Genomic DNA, 24,864 nt, shown 5'->3' with positions numbered 1-24,864 from the left:
CACAGTTCTAACCAATCTTGGTCTAAATTTCTACAGCAAAGGGCATCCTTCATTTACCATCGCCCACCATATGCGCCTGAGAGCAACGTGGGTGAGAGAGTTTTCCATCCTCGGCGCTCCCGGCGCACATGCTTCGCAGCAGCCCTGAATGTCCTGGCGATAGGGATCTTCGGCACGACGCACTCTCACTCGCGTGAGTCGTTCAGTGGCCGTCGTGCGAAACGGAAGCCAGTGCTAGCGTGCCCGTTGTAAGGCATCACGAGAAAGAAAAGAAAAGTAGAAAAAAAACAAGGCGAAATCGAAACCGCACCCTCCATCATCACCCCCACAAACGCAGCAGGACCGAAAGTGTGTGTGTCTGTGTTTGTGTTCGAGTGTGCTGTGCGTGCGAGCTTGTGCGTTCCGAGTGTGAGTGAGTGACAGCTTTCCCGAAAAGCTTTCCTGTTCGATTTTCCCATCCAAGCAAACAAACAAAAGAAGAGTGCAAACAACGAAAAAAAAAAAGCCATCATTTTTGGGGTTTATAAGGCCAGTCTTTTTAGGGTCGGTATGGTTGCAAAACTAATCCATCAGCTGTCAGTTGCGACTGACGGAAAGAGTTTGTAATTAGTAAAAATTCCTTCCGTTGCCGTGCGCGTATGGCCAAGTGCAGTGTGGTGTTAGAGCGGGCTTACGAAAAATGGAGGATGTCTTCTCGCGTTGGGGTGCTTTTATTGGTTTTTTCTTTCTTTCGACTAGAGTATGTTTTCTGCTATATTGATGCTCTATAACGAGAAAAAGCTTCGTCTACTCCTACGTCCAGTACGAACGAGGGTAAACGCGACCCTTCCGCCCTTTTCAAGTCGGGGCTGCAAACATCAATTGATTTTCCACGCAAAGTTTCCCATTTTCGGTCCGGTGGTAATCAAATTGAGCAGCACGTCCGCTTGACGAGGCAGTAACAGCAAAACTATTAAACGTGAGAAGAGAAACCGATTGAATTTAAAATTAGGCCACTGTAAGCAACGTGCCGTGTTTGATGCTGTTGCTAAATAAGAACGGGAAGAACCAATAAAGCATGAACCTCGCGCACGTTGTACGACTGGCAGGCGACGGCAGGGATGGGATTGGCTGGATGGCAATTGAATAACCTTCCTTTACAGTGCGTGCGTTTCTTTGGTGTGTTGTGCATGTGTCAAATCGTGAGAAAAGCATTATCAACGATCGTTACGTGGCGATAATCAGCCGATGTTTTTACCGAACGTTTTCGTGGCGATATTGCTTCCACCTTCTTTTTCTTTGCCGTGCTTTACCGTTGGAATTGGTGGCCACTTTGGCTTTGATCTCTTCGTGCTGGTTTTGGTTGATGTTGTTCTTTGTGTACCGTTTATGCTCTTGCCAACATCATCATCATCATCATCATAGCCATCATTACCATCATTACCATCGGGTTTTGCTAGTGCTTCCCCGAGTGCCATTCTGGACGGAGCAATTCTGCCCAAAAGGACACAAACGTGTCGGAGAGTTGCCGCTCGCGACTATGGACGCCAGGAGTCCTAGTGCTTGCCTAGTATTGTCTACTCTTACTACTCGACTTGCTCGTTGGACTGAAGCGAGAGAGAACGAAAGAGAGTGACAGAGAGCAAGAGGTTATGTAGGACGCGTTAGGACTAGGTTACATTAAAGCAAAAGCCATACCAGAGAGAACCTCCAACCCTCGGTGGTATCGAAATCGAATTGGAACGTTTTCTTTAAGCGAACAAAACTTTCCACACTTTGAAGCTGTTCTGCACTTGACACACGTATGGAAGCGCTACGATGATGTAGTATTTTCCGCAACATATTCGAAGCACACAAACGCCCGAAATTGGAGGCCAGTTCCATGCAACAGATGATGGATGGTTTCGTGTGTGACGTTTGCGAATGCCGTGAACACACCCCCCGGACAGCTGGCTGGTAGGGTCTTAAGGGTAATGGCATGTCTTTCCACCTTCAGACGACTGTCGCTGGCATGGCTGCGCCAAACAAAACGCCTGTAATTGCTCGCACCGATGGGCTCGTTACGCAAGGTCCCCCAATGACGGGGAAAAATCGATACCACATCAAAACATCAGGTGAACATCGGGTTTGATCCAGCGAGTGAAAAGGGTGCGATGTTTAGCATTGAATTCGGATAATTATTCATCCTGACCATATCGCGGGGTCGCACTTGGCGATCGGTTGCTGAGAAGCAAAGTTCTAACCGGTTGTTACCCAAGGTTTGCTGGCCACCAAGTGGAAAGATATTGTTTATTAAGGATGAAAATGGGTTAGTTTGGTTATTAACATGCCAGGTAATTTTGCCGACATAATGGCTTATTCAGCTTAGTTCTTTTTTCTCGTGCATCTCGTTCGATGAAGTACAGTGACGGACAAAATAATAAGAACTCCTTGTTTTTATTTTTTACTTCTTACGTAAAACCCCGAAGAGAAAGATAAAACAGTGTTGGAATGATTGTTTGAAATCCAAATTCACTCAGCTTTTCCTAACTGGTTCACATTTTGGAAACTATTATTGTATTATTGCAACGGGTTTTGACGACCCGACGGACGCAGTCCAAGCGTGTTTTTTTGCGTGTTTATTTGTTTTTGAGCCGTAAGTAATGAATTTTAAATTCTCAACAAACCACAAGATGCTTTTTTTCTAAAAAAGAAAAACAAATGAAAAGAAGGTAGGAGGAGATTGAACTAAACCATATTTTTGGTTATATTTAAAATGTGTACTTCAGACTATTTAAATGTGTTATATTTTGTATGGAAAATCATCGCATTATTTGTTTCAATAATGTTAAAAAACCGTCCATATGGGTATTATTGTATACGTGTATACGAGACCTGATAATAGGATAAAAAAAACTACTTCAAAATGTTACTTGAAGAAAAACATTTTTTATCAGAGTTAGGCTTAGTTAAGAAATTATTCTTATAAAAATTTCTTACCACCAAACACCTTACCATCACTATTCTTTTGTATAGTGTTAATCGTAAACGTTGAAAACCAAGGAAAACAATTCGTTTATTTACAAAACTTTGTTTGCAATTATTCAATTGGTATGCATCACAGTCAGTAATCAGAAATCTAGCATAAACAAATAAAAGGAAAGTCCACCAATAGATATTAACACCCTACCAGGTAATTTATTTTAAGGAACAACATTTTTTTCTAAAGGCAAGTAAATGAAATAATAATAGTAAAAGTAAAGTAAAGTAAAGTAGAGCAGTAATAGTAAAAGAAATTCCATATGAGTGCACATATAACAGGTTAACATATATTCAAATATAAAATATGGATATTTCATAACGAATCTGAACATTGCGTACTATTGATACAATGTTTGAACTATATTTTCTACGTTCCTTTATTCTATGTACAACTGTGACCGATCCGTGAAGGGCAAACCAAATGTCCTTCGTGAGTGGATTTGAAGTAGCAGGTGGAACCGTAGTAAAAAGAGGAACATAAATTTGTTTATTTTATTGAATGCAACGGTGAACGACTGTGAATTCAAGTTATTTATATAGCTTCACATAAAAACCAAAACCGAATGAAAATGGTCCACATTTTGATTCTCACGTCCCTGAAATGATTCGATCTGCTCCAGTCCCCATGAAATCCCAATCTGTGGGCAAACCGTTGAAAAGAGCTAGCTTATTAGAAGGTCCGAGTGTATTAATTTTATGTCAAGAGCACGAAAAATAATGTTCACCAGGGTACACCCTATTGCTATTTTTGGCTCTACGTAAATTAATGTTTTGACTGTCGGTTACGTATGGCAATGTCGAGTGTAAACAAAAGGTCCTGTTATCGTCACTGAATGACGATTTGATCACGCAGCTGCATTGTCCCCTTCAATGAGCTGCTATAATTGTAAACTTCACCCAAACCCAACTCATAACTTTCGAGCATTTGCTCCTCAGTCCAAGTTGGGCGATTCTCTCGTGCTGAATAGTCATAGAGCTACCGATTGGAAACTCTCATTCATCCGCTCTCTACCATTGCTCATCCTTCCCTAGTGGTTGCCCACGCACGAAACAGACTGTCAATAGAAGCGCTTTGAAGCGAAGGGGGGAAAAAATATGTATTTGTATGATGAATGTACCGTGTGCCCACAAACACAGCGCAACGCAAAGCGAACATGTGGTTTCTACCTTCGCTCGGTACAGTCCTTGAAATAATCCATCACGTACTGGGCGCCTCCATCGATGGAGACGCCTCATGCCCGAACGTGGGTGTACGTGTGCAGCAATACTGTGCCTTTGCTATGAGTGTGTGTTTGTGTGGGCCGTTCATTCTGACAGCAAACAGAAACAATTTCAGCTCCCTGCTAGCAGTTATCTGCTCCTCTCTTTCTCCACACACACACACCCCCCCCCCCCCCCCCTACCCCTCTGCCGCCCTTAGTCCATCATCCCGCGAGGCTTTTGTTATGCTTTGCTGTATGTCAATGATTTTTTTTCCTCCCTTACTCCCCCATTTCAACCCCCGCAATACAACAACCGGGAGCTTTTTCCCATGTGAAAATGTGAAAAGAGGGTGCAGGGAACGATTTGTCTGTGTGTGGGAGCACATGGAACGACACCAGCCCACCATTTCTTGCATTGGTAGAAGTGAGCCCTTGGTGGCCGTGCGCTATCTTTTGTGCTATTTGTGCTTGTTTCGTTCGTTTCTTGTTTGTAGCGATATTTCTGCTGAATGGAAACAGGTTCATCGTTTGTGTGGCGGAAGAAGAATGCGAGAAATTACATGTTAAAGAAAGAAAAAACCAGCAAAAGAAAATGGCACTCCAAAAGAACCCTTCTCCCCTCTCTCTCTCTCCCCCCTTCTCCCTCTCTTCGTTCCTTTCCCTCACCAAATGCTGCATACCGCAAAAATTGGGTAGCAGATAGAGAAACCAGAATGCTGTGAGGAGCTGTACGGTGTGGCTCGAAAGGGAAAAGGTCACGTTCGCTTTGATCACTATTCTGGGCATCTGTTTATCGCGTGGCATTATGGTGGTATTTGTGGCATGGCTAGGCTGCAAAATCGGTTTTGCCATTGCCATATATCTAGCAAAAATGTTGTAACTTGAAAATTTTTATGCAACGTTTTTTATTCACTTATTGATTTAATTATATTTACTAACTTAATTGTACAGAATTATTTTCACAATTAACGAAAATATTAATGAGCAAAAAGTGTAAATAATTGAACATCCAGGTTATGCTGTTTAAAAAATAACAATGTAATACAAAACATAGAAACATTATATAAACTTGACAATTGAAAAGATAATTTAACAACAATATCACATGTTGAAATAGAATCTCCAGTAAATGAAAGGATAACAGTTATGAAAGGATAACATGTTAATGAAAGGATAACAAAACAGAAAACAAAAAAGAAGTATAGATAATAAATACAAAAATAAACAAATTCAATCTCGAAGAAGAATCTGAAAAACCGGCAATACATAGTCCATTGTTCACAACCCAAAAGCCTTATAACAAAAACTTTCGCTGTCGTCGCTATATCTTGCGTCACTTTTATACAATTTCAATAATGGTCACATAATCGTTTACAAGTCATCGTCGCCAGCTTCGTTCAGCCCTCACCAGCCAGACTACTCCATTACACACGAACAAAAAAAGCTCCCCAATTGCTCCCTCACCAGATTGCCAGATAAATGGATGGCATGGAGGGAGTGGGAATACATTCAGTGTTCTGATTTTGGCCCACCATCCATCGTTTGGCACAGATTATCTTCCTGTGGGCAATCATTTAAAATGCATACACAGGACGATAATGGAATCTGCGGGTGAGTTTGAGTTGGAGGAGCGGAGCGAGTTTGCACTGCTCGGTTCGGCTCGGATCCGCTCGTTTCCTTCCGCGGCAAATGGATGCTGGATGTCTTCTCAGACATGCTGGAACCGGACGGTGCGGCTTTTAGCGAGTGTCCTTTTTACATTCGCGCACGCATGCTTGTGTACATGTGTTTGATGAAGCAGAACGTCGCCATCAGGACGTTGCTTTTCTTTGCTTCCTTGTCGGGTTTTTGACCGTGTTTGTTCGCTTCTTCCACCGATCAGCCATCAATGTGAGGCCCATATTCGTATTTGTAGATCTTTTCCATCCAACCAGCGAAAGAGTTTACAGCCCTACGATGAAGCAAAACAAAAAAATGGAGCCTACTCAACGGAGCAAAAGCTCCTTCGCTTGGTTCGTTACACAACCGATTTGTACGAAATGACGACCAGCGAATGATAAATTAGGCCAACCGTACTCTCTACCTTATCCCGCACGTATTTGTCTGCACAGACGGAGTGAAGCACTGTAAAGAAGGTGGCTTTGTTTAAAATAAATGGAATAGGATGTTGATCGAATTTGAGATAGGAAAATATGATTGCAGCCCCGACCATCCCATGCCAGCGTACCGTAAGTTCGGCAGAGTTTTGCCCACTTTACAGGGGTTTATTTCTGGAATGCAGGACCAGACCAGTGCAGTGCATGAGAAATGGTACCGTTTGTGTGCTTGACATTTCTATTCGATAAACATTTTTGTTTCGCACGACTGGTAGAAGTTGGTTGCTAGTGGAAGTTTTAGTATTTCTTTTCCCCCCGGCGCGATGGCATGGATAAACATTGGCATTTGCAATAACTCAATTCTAGCTCTGCAGTTGCAATAACGTTACATGGCTACGTCAAACAATTGCAGTTTGTACAACTTACTGCAATGGTACTATAACTTATTGCAATAGAAAGTTCAGGACGTTTACAATTAATATCCCGAGGTTTAAGGACTGATTTGATAATGACTAAAGTAAAGTTTGGAAAGAAGCTACGTTTTAGGTAAGAAAAATAAACTAAATGGTCAGAAGTGTTATATTGAATTAATTTTAAACATTAACGCTTCGAAATGTAGGTAAGAGTACAAACTCTTCAGTTCAAAGTTTGTAATAATACCACAAATGGAAACGTAGCACGGAGGTTCTAGAAGAAATAAAAAGGCCACATAGAGATGTGTTTAATATTTTAGTGCAAATAGAAGTGAGTCGTGTAGAGTGAATCAGATTCAGATTCATAAATCTAATTGAATCTTTGAACTAAATAAATGAATTTGAATTCTCAGAGAATCACGAATCCTTACAAAGTCATAAATCCTTCGACATTTGCTAATTCTCAAAGATCGCATCCTCAAAGACTCCATGTTCTAAAACATTCATGAATTCTCAAAGATTAATGAAACCTTATATAATCCGAAAGCCGGATTTTAAACATATTTTATTCGTAATGAACACTTAAATCTATGAAATAAGTTGCAAAGAGTTCCTCGAGCTTAATATTTTTTGTTAGTAACTATTTTACTTTATCTGCTGTGCCTATTCCTATGGCTATATGAAAAGCGTAGTATGAACAAACACCCAGATTTTAAGAAATAATATAACTGTTAGATTTTAAAGCTAATAATAAAAAAAGTAGTTTGAACGTTGTAAAACAATCGTCAAACAGAACAATTTTAAAAAAGATATTTTTTATGTTAATATTCGGTTTTCAACATTTAAGTTCAAAATATATATATATTTCAACATTTAAGTTCAAATAAGAAATGACAGGCATGACCTAATAGTAGGTCTCTAAAACAAGAAGATATATTGTTTTGTTGCTACTTATCCTTTCAAGTATGAACGCAGTAAAATTGAACTTTACGTTTATAAGAAAAATTAAAAAAAAAACAAACAAACAACAAAACAAGAACAATTCAATTTCTCCATCCTAAAACTGATAACGGTAGACCATGTGACCATAATTTATACATAATGTAAAAATGGAAAAATATGCACAAAACCAAGAAACATCTTTACTACAATTGGATTATTCCATCGTACGCTGATCAGATTGTACATGACTATGTTCCCATGTCCAGTTATATAAAGCTAAGGAATGCCGGGAATGGCAGACAAAGTTCTCCTGTGGTCGAAGTGCTCTAAACACGAAGGTCGTATCACGTTGTGTTCAGCGTTCGGCCTAGCTAATCACATGTCATGAGCTGGAATTTAATCTAATCGGATACACCGATAGTAATGGGCTAATTTGATACTAAAAGATAGTCACGACACAGTTGTTTGACACATTGTCATTGGCATTGTGAGTTTCTTCTGCATGATCAGTTTGATTGATGCAAATTGTTTTATTGTTACTGTGTATAACGAATAATTAATAGGTAACAAACATATTATATATATAATTAAATTAGAAAAAAAATATTCTCAATTTCACATATAAATTATAAATCCCTACTGTCGCTACCCGCTGTCGTTCAAGGCGAACAAACCTTGACAAACAGGCCGCTCGCAAATAAGCAAAACGGTTTGTTAGTACAGTTTTCGCTACTACCAGCAGCCTCAAGGCTTTTCGAGCACAAGCCCTTGTTTAAACTGCTTATCATATTTTTGCATGCATTATCACTGCTTGGTACACACTTGCCTGCTGGGTGCATCGCGCTGCAGGTGCATCATCAGTCACAACTCACCCCGTTCGGTGGTAAAAAGTCTGATCGTGAGCAAATTTCTCGCACCGAGTTCCCCGGCCGTTTTAAACGTTTCGTCGTAAAGAACGAGAACAAAAAAAAATCACACACAATTAACTTTCCATTTAATAAGCGTTTGTCACTCGAAGAGGCATAGAGTATGTGTGTGTGTGTGTTTGTGGAACTTTATGCGTTTAAAACCTATTAGCATAATAATTTGCTTTCTTCAGCACTTCTTGCACATATATATACGTGTGTGTGTGTTCTGCGTCCTTGTGACACAGTTCCGGTGATTTGTTACATCCGGCTTCTTGCTGCCACCGGTCCACAATACTGCACATTGCCAGCAACTGCTGCACCAAGAGTGATAGCTTTCCGCAAAACGTTGACATTAACGCGTCATGTACGCTGCAGCGCAAACGGTAAGTCGACGAAAGTGAGACGAGTAGCACCAATCGATAAGCGTGCCATTTGTGTTGGATTGAGGTGCCCAGCTGGAGAAGTTTGTCCCTCCCATCGGGTCCACCTTACAGCAGGAACGGTGTAAAGAATGTTGTCTACAAGGACAAAGATGTCTTTCCTATCGGAAACTCATCCACGCGCCATTGTAAGCGTTGTAACACATGTCTCACGGCACACAACAATCTACGGCGCTAGTGCTGGAGGTTTTGCATTACTGTTCGTATTATGTGCAGAAACGTGTTAAGCTAATGGTTGTGATAAAATTTCCTCTCGTTGGGCGTGCCATAAGACAAACATCTCGAGACGAAAACAACGCACTGTGTGACATGTGATTCCCTGGTAGTGGTATGTTACTATTTATCGATCGAATTTTACACCGACTCATATCGTGTTTGGTTATTCGTTTGCAATCTCCTTAAGACCCAAGAGCACCAGAGCAAAAGCAGAAAAAGGGTGAAGAAACGGAGAATGATTACAATCATCTTAAACACTACTCAAGAACTTGGTGTTGGTGTTTAACCCAGCGGCACGTTTCCTGTGACTGCTTGAACGTGTTACAGTAATCCTTTGACATTCTGAGCTCCAGTTTTCCTCCGTGGGCAATTTTTCCCACTCATTTTATGTCACTCCGCTGTACTCAAATCCTTCCACTGTCAAGTCAATCTCCACTGGTTGCAATGTCACTTCGTTTCGTGGAGTTTTCCAGCGTACCAACGCTCGTTATGGTGTTTCGGGTGCCGTTCAATTACTTCACATAAATCACCTGACGAGACGGGAAAAGCACAACAGCTCTTTAAACTGGCCGTGGAGGCAATTTCCCATCTTATGCATTAGTGGAGTACGGATTTAATTGCTGGTAGTAAGGCTTATAATTAAAGCCGGCAGGTAATGTTATGATTGCATGTACACGAAACGAACCAACAACTGCTAAAACAGGCAAAGCGATCTTCCTTAAGAAACGGACTTTTTGTCATCCATTGTCCTTCAATAAACATGATTTAGATGTTCTAATTCTAATTCACTGAAAAATTGTATTAAAATTCATAAAATGTTTAAAAGTTATGGCAGAAGATTTGATAATCAATAAATAATTGGGCTGCAGGGGCGGCCCGGTGGCATGATGGTAGCGGAGCCGGTCTTCACACGAACGGACCGGACCAAAATCCCATCCGGACCAATCCCCCGTAGCAAGGACTGACTATCCTGCTACGTGGTAAAATAAGTCGATACGGCCAGGCCGTTCTAACGAAACAAAAAAAAACAATTGGGCTGCTATATTATAGTAATTAACATATAAATATACATATAATAATATAGAAATTCATAGTTATAAAAATTATCATGTCAAGGCTGAATGAAAACTATTGACCCAGTGCTCCAGCTTGAATCCGGCTTTAGTTATACAATCAGCAAATTTGGAGGTTACCCCCAAGAAACGCTGCAGAGCCTTGTGGCAATTAAGTTTAACTGCTGGCCAATCACACAACTCTGATTTCTGGAATCCCCATTGCCACTCTGTACAATGATGACATGGTGGTATAGGGTTGACGTTTAATTGAGCTTAAACAACCTTCAAGGAGGCCCCAGAATACCCCATTAGAAGAGTTTCTCTTGCTGGTTGTTTAAAAAAAAGGAGCTGAATCAGACTATCACCTCTTAATGGTATTATGATGTTTGGAGAGTTTCTATAACTACCTCCTCCCTATTCTAATTAAAACATATATTTCATAATGTTAATTGAAATTTATAGAATTCTATTTCATTTCATTTCATTTCATTTCATCGTTAATATAAATCTGTTAACTAGCTATACAAATCATATATTCATAGCTTTATATTCATTCATTAAATGTTATTCTCACTTTCTTGCAATTTGAGTAATCTTGATACACTTCTAAAGCAGAGAAAAGTCAGTGGAGCATAAGGAGGAACAGTCTAATGTTAGACATGGTTGAAGCCAAACTGGGAACGCATTGTAGAACCGTACATTATCAACTATTTGAGGCAATTTAAACATCCACTTTGTCAAAATGTCTAATTATTCAAGCCAAATTTCAATAAAACACTCTGAATGATGAGTTTTGTATACATGGCTATGGGAAAAATGTTGCCGATTAAGGGCCATCTGAACATAAATGCTCATAAAAATCTTCATCATTCTTTTGTTGAGACCATCAAAGACATGCAAGAAATAATTCAAATTCATTGCAGAGCAATTCAGGTATCTCGACTTTCTTCGCTACCTTCAGTGTTTTCCACACAAATTTACACGCAATAACGCACTTTAATGTGGCCCGACATGTAATTAGATGTTAAGAGCAACCCATTCCCCGACCTGTGTGTATGTGTGTCCACCGCACACGTACGGCGAGAGTGAATGTGAATTGCGGTCTTTCTAAATCGCAAGACTATATAGCCTCACCAGAAGGGGTTTTTGTTTTGCATTAAACCCAAATCCCCAAGCCCGATTAGTGGTTAGAGTCGGGCACGCGAGAAAAATAAGATTTTGCACCACCCATTTCTGCCACTGCTGAGCTGGTGGTGGTGGTCGATGGTGGTCCACCCAGTTCGCTCCATGGTGGTCCCGCTGGATGGCAATGAAGAATTTTAATATTGTTATTATCGACCAAACCGCTTGCCGTGTTGTCCGTGTGCTGTGTGCTGAGGTCAAGAAGGTTACACACTCTATCTGCACCAGCAGAGTTGGATCAGGTGTGGGCAAAGCAACGACAATGGGCAGCGAAACTAAGTTGGCCATAAATTCTACAGAGGAAGATGTGTACTGGTACGGTTCTGATATACTTTGTGGAAACTTGGTAAATTATTGTAAGCCGCCAGAGCAGCGACAGCTTGATCGATTTCTTATCCAACGACATGAAGTTAAATAGGAAGAATAGAATGTAGCTTAAAACTTCACAAGAATAAGGGGAGTTCTTTGTTGAAGTTTTAATGTTAATCTAAGTTGCGTACAAGTGTCCTTTCAGAACTGTTTCATCTGAACATTTAGGTGTGTTAGCCTTAAAATTATACAACCTCGTATCATTAACTCAAACTTCAATCGCAACTCCTAAAGTGAATGAAAAAATACCCTTGCTAGCTGGACATGTCCAATCGCACCAGATATGTACACGGATATACAACAGAAACGTTTTTCATCTCCGGGTGATACGCAATCAGTTGCTGCTCGCTAATTAACTGATATTTAATTTTAGCTAACGGAGTTCAATACAGCTGTTAAAACGCCTCGTGGTCCGTTTTATAGCTAAATTTCCTTCCCGGAGAGGCGTGGACCGCGTTCGGTTTCAGTCCGTCAGAGACACAGAGCATGAGACTGAAGTATCACGTACCTGCTGGCCAGCGCAATATGGTCCACCGTGACGTTGGATATCAGTGAGTAGCATCTCGTAGGCTGTTTGTAGCCATCTTCCTGCCGGCGGGCATCCCAACTCGCAGCGCCACACGAACGTTTATAAATGGCACAGGCTAATTTTAATGGCTTAGGCACCATCCCCGCCCCAATCCTCGAACCCGACACACGTACACCCTAAAACACCCGCATCAACACACCTACACGGTCACACATATTTCATCTAAATCGAAACATCGCTTCAATGAACCCGGTATGTCACCACACTTGTGCTGCTGGTTCTGAGCCAGATAGTAAAAGAGAACTTTTATAACATACCGTAACAGCTGTAAACTACCCAGCCCTGTTTGTACAAATTTATAGGCAGTTTATGTATTATTTCACCCTTAGTTTGCGGAAATATGCATTTGTTTTCCTATGTTGTATAATTATCCTAAATATGTTAATAACAATTAGTAGAATATATTAAAAGAAGAAGCGAATTATCGTAATTACTTATCAACATAACATTTATAATAATTAAAAACTCTATAATTATAAAATATAACTGGGTTCTTATTTACGTTATGTTCGTTTATGAATTAAACAATATTTCTTAAGTTGCTTATAATTGTTAAAGAATAATAATTAAATTGGTAAATTCTCCTCAATTGCAAGGATTATATAAGTTACAAAATCTTTATACTCTGTGTGTTATTTGATCTTAAAATTATTATAATCAATTAGTTATTATATATGGACAATAGTATAAATATGTATTTTGTATAAAGACAACTTAGTACACAGACTTAAAATCATATTTATTTTTACTCAAAGTTTATTTAACCAATTTTTAACCTTATGTAAACATTCAAAGAGAATTACAAATAGATTTCAGAAATCCATTCAAAGACATAATTTGTAGAGAGCCCTTCAGAATAAAGAAGAGTAGTGAAAATTCAAGACAAGAAAAATAAACAGCAAGGCATTAAAATAAAAACAAAACCAAAATCTAACACAATCAAACATGTTGTTAAAAATGAAATTCTTTCGTTTTTAAGGCCGAGTATACCCGGTTTTTAGGTATCTTTTCCCGTTTCGCAGAATGAATCATCTTCAGTTGTAAGCAATAGGATCAGACCGTTATTTATCAAATAAAACAGTTTTGGCTTTTTTATTTATGTTATCAGTTCAGATAAAAACTTTACATTATTTGTAATATCAATTACAAAAACGTGTTGAAAACTTATAAAAACGCTTTGTTCAGTAGGGTTTTTTTAATACAATTCTCTAATTTCATGCTCATTTTTTAACAAATTAAGGACATTAAACAATTTTGAAACAGACTTCAAAAATGAAAACTAGTTCTTCGTCACTTCAAATTATTCCAGCAGTGCTTAACGTGGAAGTTCCCTTCGCTGCAAGTTCCCTGATGCGTTCGACCGGTATTTCGTTGGCCAAGATCAGTGCGTCCCAGCATGCTCGCTGCTGCATGTGTTTGGGCGTTGTTTTCATTATCATTTTACACTGTCCACGCGGCCTGAAAATAACTACACCAAATGCACGAGCCAACGATGGAGAGCGCAGTTAAGCAAGAGAGAATCGCAATGTATACAAAAAAAAAGAGCCCAGCGTACGCGGAACGTTCCGCCACGGCTCTCTGTCTAACGAAGTAGGCTCGTGCGATAGTGTGCGATATAAAATGAGACGTGGGTATAGCGACATCGTTTGCGCGTGGTGGGTCAAAGCTCGAACGCTTTCGATGCGTAGTTGTGTCGCCATGCTGCTTCGCCTTTTGTAATGTGATTAGGGGCGTCAAACTCTTGTAAAGTTATTTTAAAACAATTATTTGTTTTAAAATAGTTTTAAATTATTGATGAGCTTTTTTTGTGCCAAATGATAATAAATTGTACACACATTTCTCATTCATATGGCTAAAGCACTCCACAAAAGTCCTGTATGGTAGTCTAAAATATATTTAGTTTAGCTGAGCTCAAAGAGCGAATAGGTAAGGTCAGAGTAGCAGAGAAAGAGCAGAGTAGGTTGAAGCCTTCCTCGCAGCAAGTGAATGAAATGAATGTGAAGCTTTCGCTTTCCTTTGCTTTGAGCTGAAATTAATTTCGCTTTGACATCCCTGTCGCGCGGGCAGAATTCACGGTTTGCGATCGCGATGCAGTGTGTGGCGTAGTGTGTGGCACACTTTGACAACCGGTCGCAACGCAGCAATCAACAAGCATTGCTGGTAGTAGTGATAGGACCAGAAAGCCGATGACAACGTCTAGCACAGGTTGGCCTGTTCACCGTACGAGTCGCTTTTTTTGTTTTCCACCAGTTTCCCTACAACCTATCAGCCGTGCAGTTCGCGTAACGGGCCGTATCCCTTTGGCACTGTTTTTGTTAACAGCTGCGTTCAATGTGTTTCGCCATGCCCGTAGTTTAACGTTATAACACGATAAGATCGATTGTTTTGTGATGTGAAATCGGCACTACACGCTAAAAACATTACCAAACTGTGTGCTATCGGTGTTGCGCGGAGAATTGTGTTAGGTTTTGTGAAAAAGACTCTCACTGTGGTGGATTCAATATATTAGTTATCGATAAAAAAGGCCCTTCCCTTCGCGCCGCGTGTGACCCAGCGATCGAAATCAACTATCGGCGTAATAAACGGTACGATGGGCGCATGCTTGCCTAAAATGTGTGATCAATGTGTAGTTTAAGCTGTGGGACTTACACCTTCCTAACATGACGTTATTGCTCATTACGCACCCCCACACGTCGGTATGGATGGTTGTTTGTGTATTGGATTAGTCATACCTTTTCGCTGCCTGAGTGGGTTTTGTTTGGTGGGGTTCTGCACAGCCTAGCCTGCCCGTGGATCCGGTCGCAATCCGGTGTGGGACTGGTTGTGTGCAGACGGCTTAACGTTGTGTCCGTCGTATGCTTTGTTCTCATCACCGTTTGGACGGTGTGCAGTCGAAACACGCGCTCTACGCACACTGTGCTAACGACGCAAACGATCGGACGCGACAACAACAGTTCAATGTGCACCCAACCGACCGACATGTAATCTCGGCGATGCATGATGGCGGTCGGATGTCGCCGTAAGTTCGATCAAACAAATTGATATGACGTACATATTGCGAGGCAGCTAGCGAACGAAACGATGCGTTCGCGCCTACAAATGCATAAAGGGATGGAACATTACCGGTCGAAGCGAAACCGCAAAGGCTTCTCGTTCGTGAGGAGATTCATTTGTTTGCTGGTTGATTAGCGACAGCTAGATAGATAAAACGGAACTATAAATGGAAAGTGAGTGAGTCGCATTAAAACGAGCTTAAATTAAACGTTTTGTAGTGTGATCAACTCATTGAGGAAGATCATTCTGCTTCAGTCGATCGAGCGCTGATCGAGCACACATGCAAAAACATTCACTGTGTTCAGCCAGTTCTCAGCCGGTTTTTGATTCTACTGCCCAAAGCAAAAACAGGAAAGACGTGGAGAAACAAGTTATTTAAGCAGATCCCCCGTAGTAAGGCTACAACAGAGTATTAAGCTAAACTAAGCTGGTTGCAAATCTAAATTGAATTAATAATTAACGTCCTTCATTCAATTCGCTCCTATTATCGATTGAAGATTGTTCGTCAATCGTAGCTCTACGATAATAAGTTGCAAATTTCTAATAATGAAATATTTCTTGCATTGATTAATGCAAAACGACAAACAAGCATAGCATGTCAAGGCTGTTAAAACGCAGCAGCTGTATCAACGAAGTACCTTTTGTATTGGACCACCACATTTGACAAACTTCATCTCTCTTCTACAAGTCAGGCCATTGTAACGAAAAAAAATCTCTGTTCTTCAAAACTACACCGTGAACAATAAGTTGGAATACACATTTCCAGCGTCAAGTGTGTTATTATTTTTGGGTCATGTTCATGTTCTGTTCTAATGTTTTTGCCAGTTTTAACTACATACATGTGCTTTAGATTGTGCAAGATGTTGACACAAAGAGGTTGAGTCGGGCCCAGATTTCCATCTTTTGGTACGGGAATCAAGAATTTTTTAGGACAAATTGTTCGTGTTGCAGCAGCTACATGAATTGTAATATTGCCAGGTGTGACCTCCAACATGGGATAGCATTCCGGAATCCAATATGAGCATCCCACGTTTCCCAAATGCATCGTTCGTGATGATTTGGCGAGATTTCCAAAACGTGAACACGTCCCTTGGTGTTCTTTGAAAGCAAACAAAAAAATGAATGAATTTGAAATTCAACGCGGCGTACTTTTATACTGAGTTTTTAATTTTATTAGTTGTTACAAATTACCTTTACGGAGATGAACACTACATAATCCAGCTGGACGGTGCACCACAATTAACGGGCATTTGGTCCAAACCTGCTCTCTGAACGATTTAAACGACTTTTTGACTCAAAGCTCCTCGGATTTGAATCCTATCAAGTTTTAGAAGTGAACATCCAGCGTAGGTCATAATATTCTAAAATTATCTTATTGGTTTAGCCGTCCAATAACAAATGGTAATTAAAATGATAGTAGATCAGTTCCGTATTCTTCAGCCATGCAAGATATTCCGCTTTTTTGTTGTTGTGGAACACAATTTATACTTTCGGAAGATAGATTTCATTATCGGCAAAATGAGTAATCATTGATATTATAAAAACAATTGTAACAGTACATTCGATTGTTGAGATCGTTTAGAAAATATATTAAAATTATTCTAGGGATTCTAGGGAATTGTAATTCAAAAGTGTTTATCAACCTTTGTACATACGTAATATGCTAGAACTTTACTTTTAATCTTCATTTAAATCTGCTTCTGGTTCGTCGTTTTGTCCGCTACTGTAAATTTGCAAATTAGCAGCTCGTGATGTCGGTCAACAGCATCGCTCGACCAATTTGCGTCATCGGAACTCCACTAATAGACGAGGGTCGAAACAGCATCACCATTTGACACATGCACATATTTACGCACCCCGGTATGGCGAACATACCGAACGCACCTTACAAAATGCTTGCTTGTTTAGCAGTAGCAGTAAGAACGCAACAGAACAATATCGAAACGAGTAATAATTCATCTTAGAAATTCCATCGAAGATAAACCGGGTCAAACCGCAACAGTGTGGTTAGCGTGGTAGAACCGAGAGGCCCTTATTCGCTTCATACCGTCGTGTCGAAACGCGGGAAAAAGAAACTAAGAACCTCTCCAGATCATCGACATTGGTGATGTTTGATACTGTCGGTTATGTATTGGACATCCGCTGTTTGGCACAAGATTTCTAGGGTTCTTAAGATATTGTCTACTGCACTGCACAATGCTTTAGACACACGGCACACGGTGCGTCACCACAAGCACGAACGCATCTGTAATATATTTTCGATGAATATTTAATCACACAACTTCCAGTTGCCACATCCGTGCGGGTGTGGGTAGTACAGGAAATACCCATAACCACCTACAGGAATGGTAGCTACAGCAGCGTATACTGACAGGAAAATGGTAGCACCTTATTGGTAGCGTTTCTAACAAGCGAGTACCACTTCCATTAAAGAGCTTTTTAGGAGGGTTGTCTCAAATAAAAAAGGACCCACCAATGTAACCACCAGTAATTAGATGGAATCACCTTCCTTTTACCTTCATCCTTTCGATAGTACAGCTACACTATTGATGCTAAAACCGTTCGCTACATTATGTTGTGTCGTTTTCTCTTTGTTCTTCGCGTACGTTTCATTCCATACAACTTTCGCCTCATTTTCTTCCTTGCGGATGACCATCGGCTCGGTGGTCCATATATCGCCAAATCGTCGACATCGCCACCATCACACACACTCATTTCGTGGGGATCGCATACCTGGGGGCTGTATCCGCGCAGAGCGATGAGACTAGTGTCCGACATCTACAATGAAAGCATTGAAACATCACTAGGAGGAATCGCGAAGCATCTAACGCAAGTAAATATTACACTGGTTTGTCATAAACTTACGTTACAGTTCAGTTCGAACGACGGGTCACTTAATTTTGTTTTTACGTTACCTGATTGGGCAGGGGACGAGCAGGCACGAAAAGACGAACATTTCGTCGTCAACATCAACGGTCCAACGTGACCTACTGTTGAGCGTTGCACTACAAGCTTAACGGACACCCGTGCTTTATAAGGCTTCATCGCTAACGTGCTCTATTCCATTCTTGTATTTTCAAATAATCCTTCCATCGGAATGACGCGCCTGGATAGACGGAAGAATCGCGAGGACTGCCGAACCAACCGCGCCAGAAGCAGCAACAACAGCAGCAGCAACACTTTGTCACCTTAGGCAGTCTGAAGCGTTGGGGCGAACAGTCGGAAGACGACCGTGGTCAGCCCCGTCCACGTCCGACCGATTACAGCCAATTTGCGGAGAACTGTGAAGCCGGCCCGAAACACCCCGTCTGTCCGTTTCCATGCGATGCGCAGATCAACAACCGTTTCGTAATCTGGTACGTTGTCTAGCAAATCTGACCACCGGAATCGATCGTCACTGTCCGGCTACTCGTGTGGCTGCATTTTCCATTGCAACAATATATGCAAGTTGCACTGTTACCGGCCAATTGTGGAAGTACTGTTTGAATTCGTGCGACATTTTGTGTCGAATTTAATGTTATATAGAACTTCTTGAAAATAGTTTGCGCGTGTCCTTGATTTAAAAATAACCTCCATTTGGGTTAGGAACAAAACATAGTGCCCGGCCACATTCGGAAAAGTGGGCCTCTGTGTGTGTGCGCTATTCATTTTTCCCGCTCATCCCATTTCCGGTTTGGTGGACTTGGAACAGAACATATTCAAAAGAGATTGGCATTTATTGATTTTTCCTCATTTTTTTGGTTTTGTTATTTTTTGCTCCCACCTCCTCGAGTGGCGCGGGTTTAAGGACAGGAGTACGTACGAACGGTTAAGGCCATTGAGTGCTCACAGGCTTATGATGAGCCGTAGAGCGCGCGTAACATTATCGTTTTCGGTACCTAGCTTGACATTGCTGCAACGGCACGTCAGGATACGTTCGGGCTAGGGTCACGTAGGTGCAACAGAGAATTTGTTGTTCGTGTCCAAAGCCCAAAAAGCAGTGCAATTGTTAACGAACCATTCCCTATTGACCTTTTCGCCTGGTGGATTAATCGCGAGCTTTAACCTATTTCGCAGGGAGGGTGATATCTCGCAGCTCAAAGTCGATGCCATCACCAACAGCACCGATGAAACGTTAACGGAAAAGAATCGTGTATCGAAGAAAATTTTCGGCCGTGCCGGTGCTGCACTTACCTCGGCCATCGTGCACGACGTGAGAAGTAAGTATGGCTTCCTATCGGTTGTTGTACCCGAGATCGGCTTAACCAAACCATGGGCTGTCCCCACTCTACTGGGACTGGGTTTAATTGAAGTGTATACATTTCCCAGTAACATCGTACTACCCGTACTCGTACTATCGTACCCGCTAACGACGCGGACAAAGTATTTTCGCTTCCGTGTCTAACGTACCGCTTCTCTTCTCATTTCTCACCGCACTCGCGTAGGATGTAAAACTGGCGAAGTTCGCGTTACACCAGGATTTTTCTTACCGTCGAAGTACATTATTCACACCGTCGGTCCCATATACAGTGAGAAGTACAGGACAGCATCGGAAGCGACGCTGCATGCTTGTTATCGGTAGGAAAGAAAAGCATTTACAATGCAACGGCAATATGGTCGTGGGCGACCGGTGTATCGGTTGACTTGAATTTCCAATCTGACGGGAATTTGTTTGCTTCTCCTTTCAGTAACGTGTTGTACAAAGCAAGGGAACTAGGATTAAGAACCGTAGCCCTATGTGATATTAGCTCGGTGCAGCGCGACTTCCCACCAGACACTGCTGCTCACATAGCATTGAGTAAGTATAAAAGGCGCCGTAGTTCCGTGCATCATGTTTAAACTCGAAATCCTTCTAGGGACTGTACGCCGCTTTCTGGAGCAATACCGTGCCGAGATTGTGATAGTTTGCCTTGAATCTAATGCACGCAGTATCTACGAGGTACTAGCACCGTTGTACTTTCCGCGCGATCCGCTCGAGGAACGAAGTGCTTTGTGGCAGCTGCCGAAGGACATCGGGGGACTGTATGGTGAACCGCAGCTAGCTGATCGACAGATTCGCATCATTCACAACCCACAGCATTCCGTCATGATAGAAGGTACGTACGATAGTGCCGCATCGTGTTTCGTTGTTGCTCTGCAACAATCGAATTGATTAAACGAACCGTTCCATCGGGTCGATGATGTGCACGGGTATATTGCCAGCATGTTGGAACAGTGCATTTTCGATTTTTTTATTGATACTGCTCTATAGTTCAAGAACGACGAAAAAACGCTTGTTCTTTTGTGTAACCAAGCCAAACATTTGTTTAACATGAATGTCACAAAGTAAATCGATTCATAGTCCGGAACATTGAAGCTTCCCTAAGGATAATGATCGTTAAGTGACAGTTTTTCTTTGGATAGAAAATTACAAAACAAAATGCCACGTGTCAAAGAACCTGGGCTTTGCTTGTACGAATAATTACACATTATGGTAAAGGTAAACATTGAGGCCGATTAACTTCAGTATAGCTGTCGGTTCGTGAACCAGCCATTGTCTCTAAACCTCTGTCTAAGCCACCAGGGGTAGTGTAGGCTTTTTGTATGTTATGCACTCCATGAAACATTACCCAGAGTCCATGTGTCATGATTTGAAGGGAAGGGTAGAGAAACTGCTTCACTATTAGAACCATTAGCGAGAAGGGTTTCTTATCTCTGGTTCGATCATCAATTGTATGTCACTGGGTGAAAACTCATATGCTCGTCGTTGATAGCTAAAGACCGAACGGTACAACGGTTGACATATGCCGCTTTCTGCTGGCGATGTTTCATGAACCAATCGATGCAATACATTGTTGCTCAGGACAAGGGTTAATCATTTACGCAGTGCGCTTTTATGTAGCATGTTTCTTTCGGAGAGTACACGTTATTCGTGTGCACTATGGTAGTTAACATTTGAACAGGGAAACATTTGTTGCAATACACGATTTTAAAATTATTTTAATCGTATTTCCGCTAATAGACATTATTTAGATCCGTATACTACAAGCCACTACTGACACACATGCAAATAAACGAGAAGATCCGGTTTCAATGATAAGCACCGTTTGTATGATCTATACTTTATGTAGGATTATTAACGTTTATGAAACGTTCAACTATTTTGCAAGAATTGATGATAAGCTATTATAAAGATAGGCACGTGTTGACTTGCCTTACACTGTTATCTTGCTGATATCACACTTACGTACATTTGATGGTTGATATCTTTGCGAACGACATCTTTCTGCCTGTACAACCTTTTCTCCACACTAACAGAGATGGAAATTAATATAGTATAGGCAGTCCCCGAGATATTCTATTATAGCTATAACTCGGTGATAATATACAATGTATTTCGTACTTTAATCGGGCATCTGTTAGTCATGTTAGTTTAAAACGTTGCAATACCAGGACTCATTACTAATTTATACTTAAAATAAGGACTAATTAATTTAAACTTATATAGAAGCTAAACATTTTTAATGTCCTAATTGCCAGTATGTGTTTCAATTCGATTTTATTCAGGACGGTTGGAAATCGGCAAATATTAATTTTGTATAGAAAATTGCTCCCGCATTTTGTTTTAATGTCAGGGTAAAAATAATGTTGCATATATATTTTATGTTTTAAAAAAAAACATATATCGTTTGAAAAGAAAACAGTATAGTAGCGTAATTGTCGTTGATCGTACAAAATGCGTTACATATCCCGCCTATAGTTAGGCAATCCGCAAAACACGTTACAAATTACAGATGCACTTTGTCTTTAGTTTGATTTTGTAGTATGAGTAACTAATGCAAATTTGGTGTGGTTTTTATTCAATCGAACATTTGTTTTGTTTTACTTTGGTGGTTATTATTTTTGAAAACATATAATTTATTATTATATGGTAAATTGCAGCGTATGCTGTGATATGAGCATACGTGAAAAGTGGTGTGATTTCTCACTGATCCTTCTCACCATTGCTCATCATATGCGGGAACACGAGAGAGCAACAAGATCTAGAGATGCTGAGCGATCGTAGCTCTCTGTGGTACCGAACGCATTCTTCTTTTGGCGTCTGCTATCAATTCGCTGGTGAGATGAACGATCGCAGTGTCACTTGTCGCCAACACTGGTCCCGAGTAGGTGGTGGTGCGTGTAAGGAAACTTTTTCCTGTTTTGTTTTGAACGTAGTTGGCAGCATCGAGGCCGTTGTTGTTGTTATCGTATCTAGCCGTACCGCTTAGTCCGTTTACAGAGTGCGCGTTTCAGTGTTGTTCTCCGATGGTGGACAAACGTAATATTACTCTTATCAAGTTCCAACTGCTGCTGTCCCCAATAATCGTCCAAACGTCGCCAGTGAGCTGAAACGGCAAAAGTTTGCTGAAAGAATTGCACATTACCCCCGTCGTCAGAATGATAAACGATTCGTTTGAATTTTCCTGTAATATTGCTGTTGGTTGTATTTACAAATATCCTTACTTTCATTACTTATGTTCGTTTTACATTCAATTTCAGCCGATGACGATTCTGACACGAGCCCACACGATCTGGAAATGGGATCCGACGTGGAGTATAGCAATATTAACCTTAGCCTGGCAGCTCAACTATCCGGTGCAGCTCATTCCTTCACGCAAATGCAGGTAATGTATGGTTTAGGGCACTTAGTACTAAGCATAGTTTAAAATTCGATATCCATTAAAGTGAATACTTGTACAAGCAATAGACGTGCTATTGTTAGAGAAAGCCAGGTTTCTAAGTAATGCTGCAAGTAAGATTTCATATGGAAAGATGTTATACTATCTTTTGCAACATGGGACAGTATTTGCTCGTACTGTAGCGATAAGATTCTGTTTTACCCATTATATTACGATGTTTGCCTTTTGAATCCTTTCACAAGTGTCAGCTTGTTAAATCCAACCTCAAACAGGAGTGACGTACGTGGATTACAGTGTACTACTTGAATGTGTTGAGATTTACCTTTCACAGCAATAAGTAATGCAATGTGAATGTACGGCACATTGATGGTACATTAGAAATTAAATTACACTACAGTTTGAGTAATATCAGAAGATATATTTTAAGAAACATTATTTCGTCCAATTCCCGTTTAAAAATCCTTCTAAGAGATATTAGAGGAACCAATATATAAAACTAATAAAATAAAAACAATTAATCGCAACGTATGAAACTTACATACGACTATATACAGCACACTACACGGCAATATACAAGTCGAGATACGAATAAGACTTTTTGTTCAGGTTAAAAAAGTAAGATGATAAATTTTAAAATCTTTCGATAATGGCAATGAGTAAACCCTAATGTTGCACTACCATAAAACCTTTAATAAGTAGGCTGGTTAGACGACGGCACGTCTTTTCACATTCGAAGTGAAATGATTCATCGCATATTCATTATGTTCCCATTTCTAGAGTTTGCCTATACATTGCCTACTAATATAATCTATTTTGTTAACAGGGAGATTTGGATCGGCAACGTCTGCTAGGCGATCGACCACGCATGGTCTATGAAAGTGTGCTTGACGATGGCTTGGAAGGAATAGAGCACCAGGAAAGGTAAGTGAGCTTGTTTGTCTTGAGCGTTGGTTTCTTGCTTAAATTATTGAGCGATTTATATTATCCAGCAGTTTCGTTGCTTTGTAGAACGGTTCGTTTATGCCAAGATTTATTTACCGTATTCTGCTGTGAAGTATACTAGTACCTTTGCTCACAAAGAGTCGATATAGTTGAAGATATAGTACGAAATATTTAGATTTCGCTTTCTCCGATACCGTAATCATGTCGCTTATAGCTTTAAATTACGATATGAACTGATAAGTACTATCACCGTAAGCTTATTTGATATGTGGCGTGAGCTTCCATCATGGCAGGGCGCGCGTTTATCTACAAAGCTTCTTATCGCCACTGGTTTGAAGCTCTAGCGCGAAAGCTTCTAACTGTGCTGCACCGCCAACTGTGTCGATTGCTCGAAGCTGCGTGCGTGCTTTGCATTATCCTTTGACGAGCTTTCAGGATTTGTATTTAATGAGCCTATAGGGTTTTGCCATTGCATAACTGCCGCGAATGAAATGACACCTGTAAGGGGACTTTGGCTCTGCAAGGTCAAGCTGGCAATGTACTTTGTTGATTGCTTCATGGAACAACGTACGAGATGGGCCGGTAGAATCGCATTCGACTGTTTCGCTGTTAGTGCATTAAATTATTAAACCACAACCATACCCATACATCCACAATGACCACAAAATGCAATCCATACCGTCGTGCACTCTGCAGTGTTTAAACTTGTGGACATATTGTTCCGGATGACCCGCTTTCCATGACCAATCAAGAAATGGTTCAATCGATGTTCATTGATCGCTTGCAGTATCACCGTTAGGCGCGTGTGTGAATGTG

The 24,864-nt window shown here is 40.7% G+C and overlaps 1 protein-coding gene across 4 annotated transcripts in view; it reads left to right on the top strand.

Annotated features, from left to right (window-relative positions):
• Positions 1-211: 211 nt before the first annotated feature.
• LOC128300581 (protein GDAP2 homolog) overlaps positions 212-24,864 on the top strand; it is a 38,701-nt gene continuing 14,048 nt past the window's right edge. For 2 of the 4 annotated variants that reach the window (XM_053036695.1, XM_053036697.1), the window contains exons 1-9: positions 212-408; positions 18,221-18,299; positions 18,581-18,822; positions 19,523-19,665; positions 19,891-20,023; positions 20,134-20,243; positions 20,302-20,541; positions 22,967-23,091; positions 23,930-24,027. In XM_053036695.1, coding sequence (XP_052892655.1) covers positions 18,225-18,299; positions 18,581-18,822; positions 19,523-19,665; positions 19,891-20,023; positions 20,134-20,243; positions 20,302-20,541; positions 22,967-23,091; positions 23,930-24,027 — 1,166 coding nt within the window. In that variant the 5' untranslated portion in view covers positions 212-408; positions 18,221-18,224. Of the gene's footprint in view, positions 409-14,686; positions 14,998-18,220; positions 18,300-18,580; positions 18,823-19,522; positions 19,666-19,890; positions 20,024-20,133; positions 20,244-20,301; positions 20,542-22,656; positions 22,893-22,966; positions 23,092-23,929; positions 24,028-24,864 lie in introns of those variants that run through there. The other 2 variants (XM_053036696.1, XM_053036699.1) reach the window with 2 other exon arrangements.

Source organism: Anopheles moucheti, chromosome 3 (assembly GCF_943734755.1).
Source record: "Anopheles moucheti chromosome 3, idAnoMoucSN_F20_07, whole genome shotgun sequence".
Lineage (NCBI taxonomy): Eukaryota > Metazoa > Arthropoda > Insecta > Diptera > Culicidae > Anopheles > Anopheles moucheti.
Note: the sequence above shows the minus strand (reverse complement) of the source record. Positions and strands in the feature narration are given on the sequence as shown.